Source organism: Gigantopelta aegis, chromosome 7, assembly GCF_016097555.1.
Source record: "Gigantopelta aegis isolate Gae_Host chromosome 7, Gae_host_genome, whole genome shotgun sequence".
Classification (NCBI taxonomy): Eukaryota; Metazoa; Mollusca; class Gastropoda; order Neomphalida; family Peltospiridae; genus Gigantopelta; species Gigantopelta aegis.
Genome location: NC_054705.1, coordinates 19,724,437 through 19,736,557, shown reverse-complemented (window position 1 = coordinate 19,736,557; position 12,121 = coordinate 19,724,437). Strand labels below are relative to the sequence as shown.

General features: G+C 36.9%; 1 protein-coding gene across 1 annotated transcript in view; it reads right to left on the bottom strand.

Annotated features, from left to right (window-relative positions):
- Window positions 1–784: 784 nt before the first annotated feature.
- Window positions 785–12,121, bottom strand: part of LOC121376918 — a 51,070-nt gene continuing 39,733 nt past the window's right edge. The window contains exons 10-13 of the mRNA XM_041504722.1: window positions 11,480–11,567; window positions 7,393–7,561; window positions 5,767–5,893; window positions 785–3,469 (exon numbers count right to left, since the gene is read on the bottom strand). Of these exons, the coding sequence (XP_041360656.1) occupies window positions 3,291–3,469; window positions 5,767–5,893; window positions 7,393–7,561; window positions 11,480–11,567 (563 nt within the window). The 3' untranslated portion in view covers window positions 785–3,290. The remainder of the gene's footprint in view (window positions 3,470–5,766; window positions 5,894–7,392; window positions 7,562–11,479; window positions 11,568–12,121) is intronic.

Sequence of the window (12,121 nt, the reverse complement as noted above, 5' to 3'; positions counted from 1 at the left end):
TTGTATCCAGTTTGGGCGTCTTACAAATATTAAGACGACCAGAAACACATTGAATATACAGCCACCGATATCTAAACAAGAAAATATATTTAATATGCAAGTTTAATCGTAGAAATATGTTATTAGTCGGAAACATCTTACAATGCAATAAACGCAGGAATGTCCCTTTAAACATAATCAAGGCAAACATTGTTCTAAAATATATTGTGGTTCATAAAATGTTTTTAGCGACACCACTAGAGCACATTGATTTATTAATCATCGACTATTGGATGACAAATATTTGGTACTTTTGACATATAGTCTTAGAGAGGAAACCCGCTACATTTTTTTTCCATTAGTAGCAAGGGATCATTTATATGCACCATCCCACGACCTTTGATATATCAGCACTGGCTGGAACAAGAAATGGCCCAATCAAACACAACACAACAACTATTCATTTGTTAAGTTAAATCAAACACAACACAACAACTATTCATTTGTTAAGTTAAATCAAACACAACACTTCAACTATTCATTTGTTAAGTTAAATCAAACACAACACAACAACTATTCATTTGTTAAGTTAAATCAAACACAACACAACAACTATTCATTTGTTAAGTTAAATCAAACACAACACAACAACCATTCATTTGTCAAAGTTAAATCAAACACAACACTTCAACTATTCATTTGTTACGTTAAATCAAACACAACATAACAACCATTCATTTGTACGTTAAATCAAACACAACACAACATCCATTCATTTGTAAATTAAATCAAACACAACACACTATTTTGGTTTGAAACCCATTTTATGAAATGCAAGAAAGAGACATATATAAGCGTCTAATATATTAAATAGCAAACACAATAAACATATAGTTATAGAAAGATAACTTGATATGAACAGGGCAGCATATAGTCGTAAATAACGGGGGAGGGGGGGTGTGTGTGGGGCAGTAACAATAATCCCGACACAGTAATAACGTTATGTCCTTCTTCGGATTGAAAAAAAAGGGCATTTCTAAGCTAACAAGTAAACAGTTCTCATTGCCGACGATGTTATCATTTTTAACAAATAAAACTGTTATCAACATATCCTGACGGTATAAAACAAAACGCGTGAAAGCTATATACATTTAATACAGCTTCAAGAAAATGGGGTGGCATATGAAATTTAAGAGATTTGAAGATTTTGTTTAAAAATTAATAAGCATCAATTTTCACAGGGAATCAGTTTCAATTTTATCATACCTGTTTTCAAATCCCATTGTATTCTGTAGGAAGCTCGCCTCTATAGATTTACATACCCCGAACATATAAATATAAAAATATGTAGCAATTAAACAAGAAAAAGCTTAATTTGTTGCCGAGGAAGAAGAGAATTGTCCTTATGATTGAAGTTATGGCGTCATTTTACTAAAACGAGTACATCTTCACCACCTAAAGTTTGAAATATGTTCAATCTTTATAACAGTCCGAAAAGGGACGCAACTCGAATTAATCTTGGAATAAAGACATTTTGAAACACGATTTAGCATTCAATTCTAGATACATAAATCAACCATTTTTTAACATCATATTTATTCTTGCTGTTTTAATTACAAAAAGAAGACATTTGTAAACTAAAAGCACTCTTTCGTTCTTGACGCTGCACATACTGCGTCTACAAACTATTTGAACAATACGCACCATAAACATTGTGTAGAGACAAACCAAATTAATAATGTCGTCATAAAGTTCAAAGCTTCAATCCACTAACATATATTTTGTTAAAAATATCTTATGTGAAATAATAGGACATGGATCAGAAACTTCGCAAATATATCAAGTTATCTACACTGAATATTATTCCCATAAGGGTGACTGTGCAAAGGCTGGTTAATTCCGGCCAGTGAGCAAGAAAAAACTGTCCTAAGCATCTGAGGATATTACGACAACTACGTTCACAGGTCGTAGATAAACGAATATTATAAGGAATAAATGAAACTGTAGTTTCAACCAGAGATACAGCGCAATGTTCTTAAATTTATTTAGACATGGCAAAAACTGGTTAATTCAGGCCAGTGAGCAAGAAATAACTGTCCTTAGCTTCTGAAGATATTACGACAACTACGTTCACACAGGTCGTAGATAAACGAATATTCTAAGCAATAATTTAAACTAGTTTTAACCCGAGATACAATGCAATAATGTTAGATGTATTTAGCCAGGGTAAAAAATGTTTATTATGTTCAGTGGGCAAACAATAACTGTTGTGAGCTTCAATAGACATTACGACAACCAAAAACACACAGGGCCTACACAAACGGATATTATTGTAAGCAATTAAGTAAGCTGTACATATGTTTCAACCATTGTTATCGAGAAATGTTCTTAAGATTTATTTAGCCAGTGCAAAAGCTGTTTAATTCAGTCCAGTGGGCACGAAATAACTGAACCGAGCTTCACCAGACATTACGACAACCAAGAATACAAAGGAGTACACAAACAGATATTATTCTAAGCAATAAATTAAAACGTACGTTTAAACCAGAGATGCCAGACAACAATATTTTTAAGTGGACTATACACCATTAAGTAAAACAAAAGTGAAGTAGAAAAATCTACATAGTTAATTTCAGCATACAATGAGATACAGTACACCCTTCAATAGAGGCCTGCCTCGAATAGAGGCCATCTTTACTTTGACGCCTGTCTCTTCTGTTCTAGCTTAGTCAGATTAATTACAGGTAATACTTGTCACTTCCGTTGTACGACGTCAAAAGCTTATGGGGTTTGTTGTTTTTTTTGTTAATAAAAGTTCTTTCATATAATAATCTTATTCTTCAATACCACACAATCTATAAACAAAAGAATGTGTGATAGGCGATTAAATTTGTTATTTTTTAAAAATAATTTACCACTATTTTCGAAAATTTTGTATGAAAGAAAAATAGAAGTCTGTCTTAAACAGAGACCGGGTCTCAAAGCGTCGGCACCCCCACCCATCCCCCCCCCCCCCCCCAAAAGAAGAAAAAGAAGAAAAAACACCAAACCCCCAACTCCATAAAAACAAACAACAACACCACCTAGCCTTCTATTACAGGATTTACGGTAATCGGGAATACAATAAAAGAGTTTCTAAATCATGGTGGTCACAGGTCGAAGCAGTGATGGGATTATGCACCTTTAAGTAAAACGAAAATTAAGTAGAAAAATCAACAGTTATTTTCATCTGTTACATACAATGATACAATAGGGAATTAAACAGTTTGTAATCATGATGGTCGAAGTGGCGCTGCGAGTGAACACACAAATTAGTAATAGTTTTCGGGTTCCTTCATCTCTCTCTTCTTGCGTAGGACGCGATAAGTGAAAACGACGACGGCGACGATCACGATGACGATCACGACGGACAGCACGATGACGCCGGCAAGGATTCCGTCACTCATGCCAAACAGGTTGGAGCTTTGAGCCGCTTCGTTTTGAGATCCGTCTGGAAAACACAAATATAACTATCAAAATCTGCCATTTAGGTAAAGGAACATTCCTGAATTTGTTGCATTGTAAGATGTTTCCGACTAATAAAATATTTCTATGATTAAACATACATATTACATATATTTTCTTGTTTAGAATATCAGTGTTTGTATATTCAATGTGTTTCTGGTTGTCCTAATATTTGTAAGAAGCCCAAACTGGATTTTGTATTCAAATAATTTCGTACGTACGAAAAAATTATATTTTAGGAAATAAAATTAAATTTAACCTAGTACAAATATTAGAACAATTAGAAACATGTTTAATATACAGCCACTAATATTTTATGCAGAAAAATATATTTGATATGTAATTACAATCGTTAAAAAGTCACATTTAGTCGATAACATCTTAAAAATTGCAACAAAATCAGGAAAGTCACTTTAAAGGCGCGTTCTCATTATACGATTAGTCGGGCCGACTTGTCACATGCGATCGAATCGTACTCTCAGAACATCTAAATTGGTACTACATTTAAAAAAAAAGAAAGGATATTGGATTTTAAAGTGATACCAAGGGGAAAATCCACATTAAAACAGTCCAAACCTATTTTAAAATGGCAATTGTGTATTCAGATGTGACGAAATTGCATTTCAAGCTATATAGATTTAAATATTTCCCGGAAAAGCATGCAATTTAGCCCCACCATCCCAACACCAACTCCCAGGTTCATAAAATCATTTTAGATATCTTGAAATTTATTTTTGTTTTCTTCCCTTTTTTTTGTTGCTTTTGTTTCAAATATTTCTTTTTCTTTTTCATTGGGTTTCCCTTTTCACGAAGTGCTCCGTGAGCTCTTTTCCCCAATAGTCATCCTTCCCTCCGGCAACCCCCCCCCCCCCTCCAAAAAAAACCCCACACACACAAAAAAAACACAACACAAACAACACGACAACAAACAAGCAAAGAAACAAGCAACAAACAACAACAAACAAAATATTTTGCTGGATGCGGCCCCGCTAAGAAAAAAAAAGAAAAATGATGACAAAAACAATAAAACCACCTTTAGAGAACATGTAGTTTGTAAACATGTGTAACTTGTTGACATTGAAGACTTGTTTGTGGTAATTCCGGCCCATGCAAAAGTAGTGTTTTTTGTGTAAAATGGGTGTACTCCGGCCAGGTTTAGAGGGTGTGTCTGTTTAAACCAATATGCTGGGAGAAAGAGCTGGACAATAGGGGTTGTCCTTTTCAGGGTATGTGTCCCCCAGGCAGGCAAAGGTACATACAAAAATCCACGGGCCTGCTGATATTAATAAAACTGTTATAGCCACTAACACTATATAGAAAGATATAGCGAAATTAATTGTGGTCTGTGGCCATATAGCACTCGTCCATACATTCTGCCATTTTATTAGGCCTATCATATGACCACAGATTTCACACTGATTGGTCAGTGCAGCAGTTTTTGTCGCCATCACGGAAGATCTTTGCTGTAGATGGCGATTTTGTTCACCATGTTCGATCTCTTGGCAACAGAAGTTTCTTTGTTAAAAATTGCCGCAACAATGTTGGCCGTATGCGTCAGGTGTAACCCACTGTCCAGAACAGACAACCCAAATAGCTGCGGTGTGTGCTTGGTATTGTTGTTGTTGGTGATGATGATGTTGTTGATGATGATGATGTTGTTGTTGTTGATGTTGTTGATGATGATGATGATGTTGTTGTTGAAGATGATGATGATGTTGTTGTTGATGATGATGATGTTGTCGATGATGATGATGTTGTTGATGATGATGTTGTTGATGTTGTTGTTGTTGATGTTGTTGATGATGAGGATGTTGATGTTGTTGATAATGATGATGATGATATTGTCGATGATGATGATGATGTTGTTGTTGATGGTGATCATGATGATGATGTTGATGATGATCATAATGATGATGTTGATGGTGATCATAATGATGATGATGATGATGATGTTGTTGATGATGATGTTGTTGTTGTTGATGTTGTTGATGATGATGATGTTGTTGTTGATGGTGATGATGTTGAAGATGATGATGATGTTGTTGTTGTTGATGATGATGATGTTGTCGATGGTGATGATGTTGTTGATGATGATGTTGTTGTTGATGTTGTTGTTGATGATGAGGATGTTGATGTTGTTGATGATGAGGATGATGAGGATGATATTGTCGATGATGATGATGTGGTCGATGTTGTTGATGATGATGATGCTGTTGTTGTTGTTGATGGTGATCATAATGATGATGTTGATGCTGATGTTGTCGTTGCTGTTGCTAAACAAACCTGGTTGCTGGTCGGTGTTCTTATTGTCCTCTGTGTTATCTGTATAGTCCCAGATCTTCATAACCACTTCAATCGTCTTCGTGTCACGTGACTCGATCGCTCGGCGTCTTCTCTGATTACACACAGCCTGCGTGCGCAAAGATATAGAGAATAACAGTTACTTTTTTTTTCTTTTTTTTTAATAACTGTTTATTTTTTCTTGACCAGTCCCTTGTTGACAAATATCAACCTATGTAAAGGGAAAAGACTTGGGTTGTTACAGTAATTTTATATATAATTTATACACACATAATGTAGTTACTACTTTATAGGCAGACTTAATTAAAATAATATATTCACAAGGGCCTGGATTTTAACAAGTATCTAGATTAAATGAAAGTATATAATGATATATGAAAATGAGAGTGAGAGAGAAGGAGAGAGAGAAGGAGGATAGAAGAAAAACAAATATGCACACACAAACACACACACGCACGTGTTTTGATTATGTACATATTTATCATTATTTATAACAACATTTCAGTGGTCTGTAAAAAGAAGTAGGATATACAATAGGCACACAGATATGAAAGTGTTTTACTTTACATCAATTGCACGTGACATGTTGAGGCTGATGAAAACACATGAATGAACAAAAGTAATTTTAAGATTATATATCAAATAGGGAATGGTACATTGCCCACTTGGTAACGAATTTATTAAAGCAGTTTTTACTGTAGTGGATATGTTTCTCAATCAGGTATCTTTGTTTAACTTCGTTTTGGAAATGAGTAATGTTTAACTGTACATTTTACACTTTGCATTTATATACAAAATACTTAGCTAACAATAATAATAAATAAAAAATATTATCTGTTTTAGTATTATATTTACATCCAAATATAACGGTTATTTACGGTTATATGGCGTCAGACATATGGTTAAGGATCACACAGATTGTGAGAGGAAACCCGCTATCGCCACTACATGGGCTAATCTTCCGATTAGCAGCAAGGGATCTTTTATTTGCGCTTCCCACAGGCAGGATAGCACAAACCATGGCCTTTGTTGAACCAGTTATGGATCACTGGTCGGTGCAAGTGGTTTACACCTACCCATTGAGCCTTGCGGAGCACTCACTCAGGGTTTGGAGTCGGTATCTGGATTAAAAATCCCATGCCTCGACTGGGATCCGAACCCAGTACCTACCAGCCTGTAGACCGATGGCCTGCCACGACGCCACCGAGGCCGGTCGCACGCCTGGAAGGCACGCAAAAAGACAGGCAAGCAAAATAATAGACAGACTGGCAGGCAGGCAGGCAGGCAGGCAAAATGATAGACAGACAGGCAGGCAGACACAAAAAGACAGATCCATGTTAAACGTTGCTTTACTTGGTTTGTTTAACAATTATATCACGCACGCACGCAAACACGCACGCATGCAATCACACACGAATTTACTTGGTTTGTTGAACAATTATATCACACACATGCACGCACACAAGCACACGCGGACTTACTTGGTTTGTTGAAAAATTATATCACACACGCACTCACCACACATGCACACACAAACAAAATTAAAACTAAATCAGAAAGACAAAAGCGTATCTCTGCACAAGGCAGAATACAAAGGAGTTGGCCTACCGTGCATCCCGTGGTATCTCCTTTGAGGCACATCTTGGCCTCAAATATTATTCTGAGATCGTCAGACTTGGAGAACTTGATGGTCATGAACGTAAAGACGGTTCTGAAGCTGTTTTGATCACGTACGGGTTCGGGGATGATGCCGGTGATATCTCCTCCTACATGACAACTGAAATAAACAAACAGAAACTACACACCTGACGTCATTAAAAGACCGATCCGCGTTTATTGCCTATAGGCATATCTATGCGTGTGAATACTGAAATAATTTTTTTTTTTTTTAAACCCACAAAAAACAAACACCTGACTTCATTAAAGGACCAATCCGCCTTTATTGCCTGTAGGCATATATATGTGCGAATACTGAAATAAACAAAAAACAAACACCTGACTTCATTAAAGGACCAATCCGCGTTTATTGCCTGTAGGCAATATACGTGCAGAAAAAGAAAAAAAAAGCTGACTTCATAAAGGACCAATCCGCTGCTGTAGGCATATAGAATACTGAATACCTGACTTCATTAAAGGACCAATCCGCGTTTATTGCCTGTGGCATATATACGTGCGAATACTGAAATAAACAAAAAACAAACACCTGACTTCATTAAAGGACCAATCCGCGTTTATTGCCTGAGGCTGACTTCATTAAATCCGCGTTTATTGCCTACTGAAATAAACAAAAAAACAAACACCTGATTCATTGAGGATCAATCAGCCTGTAGGCATATATACGTGCGAATACTGAAATAAACAAAAAACAAACACCTGACTTCACTAAAGGACCAATCCGCGTTTAGAACTTGCGAATCATGAAATAAACAAAAAAAAGACGGTTCTGAAGACCAATCCGCGTTTATTTGTGATATACGTGCGAATACTGAAATTCTGACTTCATGATGACCAATCCGCGTTTATTGCCTGTAGGCATATATATGTGCGAATACTGAAATAAACAAAAAAACAAACACCTGACTTCATTAAAGGACCAATCCGCGTTTATTGCCTGTAGGCATATATACGTGCGAATACTGAAATAAACAAAAAACAAACACCTGACTTCATTAAAGGACCAATCCGCGTTTATTGCCTGTAGGCATATATATGTGCGAATACTGAAATAAACAAAAAAACAAAATACTGAACAAACGCGTTTATTGCCTGTAGGCATATATATGTGCGAATACTGAAATAAACAAAAAACAAACACCTGACTTCATTAAAGGACCAATCCGCGTTTATTGCCTGTAGGCATATATATGTGCGAATACTGAAATAAACAAAAAACAAACACCTGACTTCATTAAAGGACCAATCCGCGTTTATTGCCTGTAGGCATATATATGTGCGAATACTGAAATAAACCAAAAAAACAAACACCTGACGTCATTAAAGGACCAATCCGTGTTTATTGCCTGTAGGCATATATATGTGCGAATACTGAAATAAACAAAAAACAAACACCTGACTTCATTAAAGGACCAATCCGCGTTTATTGCCTGTAGGCATATATATGTGCGAATACTGTGACCAATTATAGTGCATATATATGTGTGAATTATGTGCAGTAGCCTACTTGCTAGTATGTTACTGTGATCATATATAGAGATTATTATACGAGCTTGTCTGTCGTACTGATTCTTGTATTGTCCGAGTGAGAGCGAGGGTAATACATAAATCCTGACAAGAGTTTCGTAAAATCAGTACGACTCACACGCGAGTGCAATAATTTCTTTATTATCCATATCATAATTGTTTTTTTTTTATGAATTACAAGGACTGTGTCAAAACGTTTCAAACGTAACTAAAAGGAGACGTCGAAATGACGTCATTTTGGTAAGCGATTACACAGAGCTAAGGCTGGAGACACCGCATTAAAGGGACAGTCAACTCCAGTAAGAGCGTTATGTGTTGGAAAGATGCATACCCGGACCACCAACATATTCTGACACTTTAACAAATAAAAAACGCGTAATTTTAGAGTTAAAAGAAACATATGATTATTCCTGCTAACTGGGGGCAGCCATTTTGTTTCCTTTTTGTGACGTCCGGTGGTATAGCTTGGGGCGAAGTGACGTTATCTCCGTCCAACTCCTTGTTGCACAGTGTACACAAACGCTCTAAATTACGACAAGGCGCTTCGCTTTCATCAAACTAACTTGTAAAACAACATAAATGACGATAGTATAATCAACTATTTAACTAAATATATTTCAATTTGCATCAATGGAACGAAATGGAGTTATAGTATTTTTCTCTTTTAAAAAATCCAAAGGAAACATACATATTATTGGGCCTATTGGTAAAGACGTTCAAAAAAAGACGACCACTCACGATACCCAAGTGATAATTTTCTTTTCTTTGGAACTACGTAATTGGTCAATTTTGTGATTTTAGATGGTAAAGTCTACTTAAGCAACGGTTTTACAGAATTACTTACAGTAATAAAGCAGGACGGCTGATAATGTTCGTTACGATTTGAGGGGTGTCCGCGCGGTTATCACATAATACCCTATGATCTTAATAAAAGAGGCACGTCCTACTGGTTATATTTCCCTTAATATCTTGAACTATGTGAATAATAAATTCAAGATATTCAGGGAAATATAACCAGTATGACACATGTGTGTCATAATGATTTCACGTGCACATCCAATGACGTCACTTTGGGAAGCGACGTCATAATTTAATGCGACTTCCCCTGTCTTAGCTCTGTGTCATCGCTTAGCAAAATGACACCATTACGTCTTTACGTTTGCAAGGTTTTGACATGGTCCTTGTTATTCATATAAAAAATATTCTGGTTAATGTGTATAATAAATACATTATTACACTCGCGTGTGATTCATACTAGTTTACGAAACGCGTGTCAGGATTCATGTATTACACTCGCTCCCGCTCTGGCAATACTAAAGTCCTGGGGCCTAATTCACAAAGGTCTCTTAGGCTCTACTAGACAACACAATATCCTCTTTGCATGTCTTTTAGCATTGCACAGCGAGATCGCAAAGTTGCGAGAGTTTAGTGAATTAGGACCCTGACACTCGTTTCGTAAATTCAGTACGACACACAAGCTCGTGTAATAATCTCTATTTATTATCCATATGGTTCAACATAACCGAGTTAATAATAATCATACGAAGCACACGTGTAATAAAAAGTGTAATGACGTAATTTTGAGAAGAGATATCATAACATGACGTTGCTTCTCCAGTCCTAGCTCAGACTGTGCATTTGAAATACGACGTCATTTCGTCGTCTTCTAGTTGTGGCTGAAACATTTTGAGTTGGGTCTTGTTATTCATAAAGAAAACAACAATAATAATATGAATAATAAAGAAATTATTACACTCGCGTGCGAGTCGTACTGATTGTACGAAACTCGTGTCAGGATTCATGTGTTACCCTCGCTATCACTCGGGCAATACAAAAATGTGCCACTCGTTTCGTAAAATCAGTACGACACACAAGCTCGTGTAATAATCTCTATATGTCTGTAAGTAGAAGAGGTGCGTATACAGAGGGGTGGTTTGGGGGTCGAAACCTCCCTGCTCCAGTCTTTTACAGGCGAGCATGAATGGATCACCCTAAAACTGTCGCTCACCACAGTTTAGAACCCCTAGCACAATTTCCTGCATTCAGGTCTGGGTTTGGTGTGTGTGTGTGTGTAGGAGCTGGGGTGGGTGGGTGACCACATTTACGAGTATAATCGGGAGTTACAACGCAGCCGTCGAGTTTGCCAACATCGCCGTGACAGTTAACAGTCTGAGCCTTGCATTACACTAGTTAGAATATTTGTTTAACGACACCACTAGAGCACAGTGATTAATTAATCATCGGCTATTACATTTTTTTCTAATACAGCATGGGCTCTTTTATCTGAACTTTTCTACAGACAGGATAGCACATACCACGGCCCCTGACCACTTGTGGTGCAATGGTTGGAACAAGAAAAAAAATCAGTTGAATGGATACACCGAGTTGGTTCGATCCTGCGACGCAAGCACCTAATGCGAGAATCAACTGACTGGATTAAATGCCGCACCCATTACCCTGGTAGTTTTGGACACAACTCCACACCAGGGCTTACCGATTCGTGATGACTGGAAGGCTTTTCTGATTCGCCCCTTGCTTGTTGTTGTCAATGGTGAGCGATTCAATCACAAAATCCTCAAAATCTGAAATACAAAATATGCAGTAAATAGATAACGATACATTGAACTATATAAGGCGGGTAGGTACTGGGTTCGCAGCCCGGTATCGGTTCCCAACCAAGAACAAGTTTTAACCGCTCAGTGGGTAGGTGTACGACCACTACACCCTCTTATCTCACTAACCACTAACAACTAACCCACTGTCCTGGACAGACAGCCCAAATATCTGAGATGAGTGTGCCCAGGACAGCATGCTTGAATCTTAATTGGATATAAGCACAAACATAAGTTGAAATGAAATGAAATGAACGATGTCTTGTGCTTATAGAGTATTAAAGAATAGACTTGGTGTTTTAAGCTTGGCGCACACCTATCGATTAACGATGACTCTAGTCGACTCGACAGTCTAATCGAGAGCAAAACTGGAGATTAGACGTGTTGCCTTGGAATGATTGAATGAATGAATGAATGAATGCATGTTTAACGACACCCCAGCACGAAAAATACATCGCCTATTTGGGTGTCAAAATATGGTAAATGCAAACAAATAAAGTGCTGATCAACATCAATATTAAAAT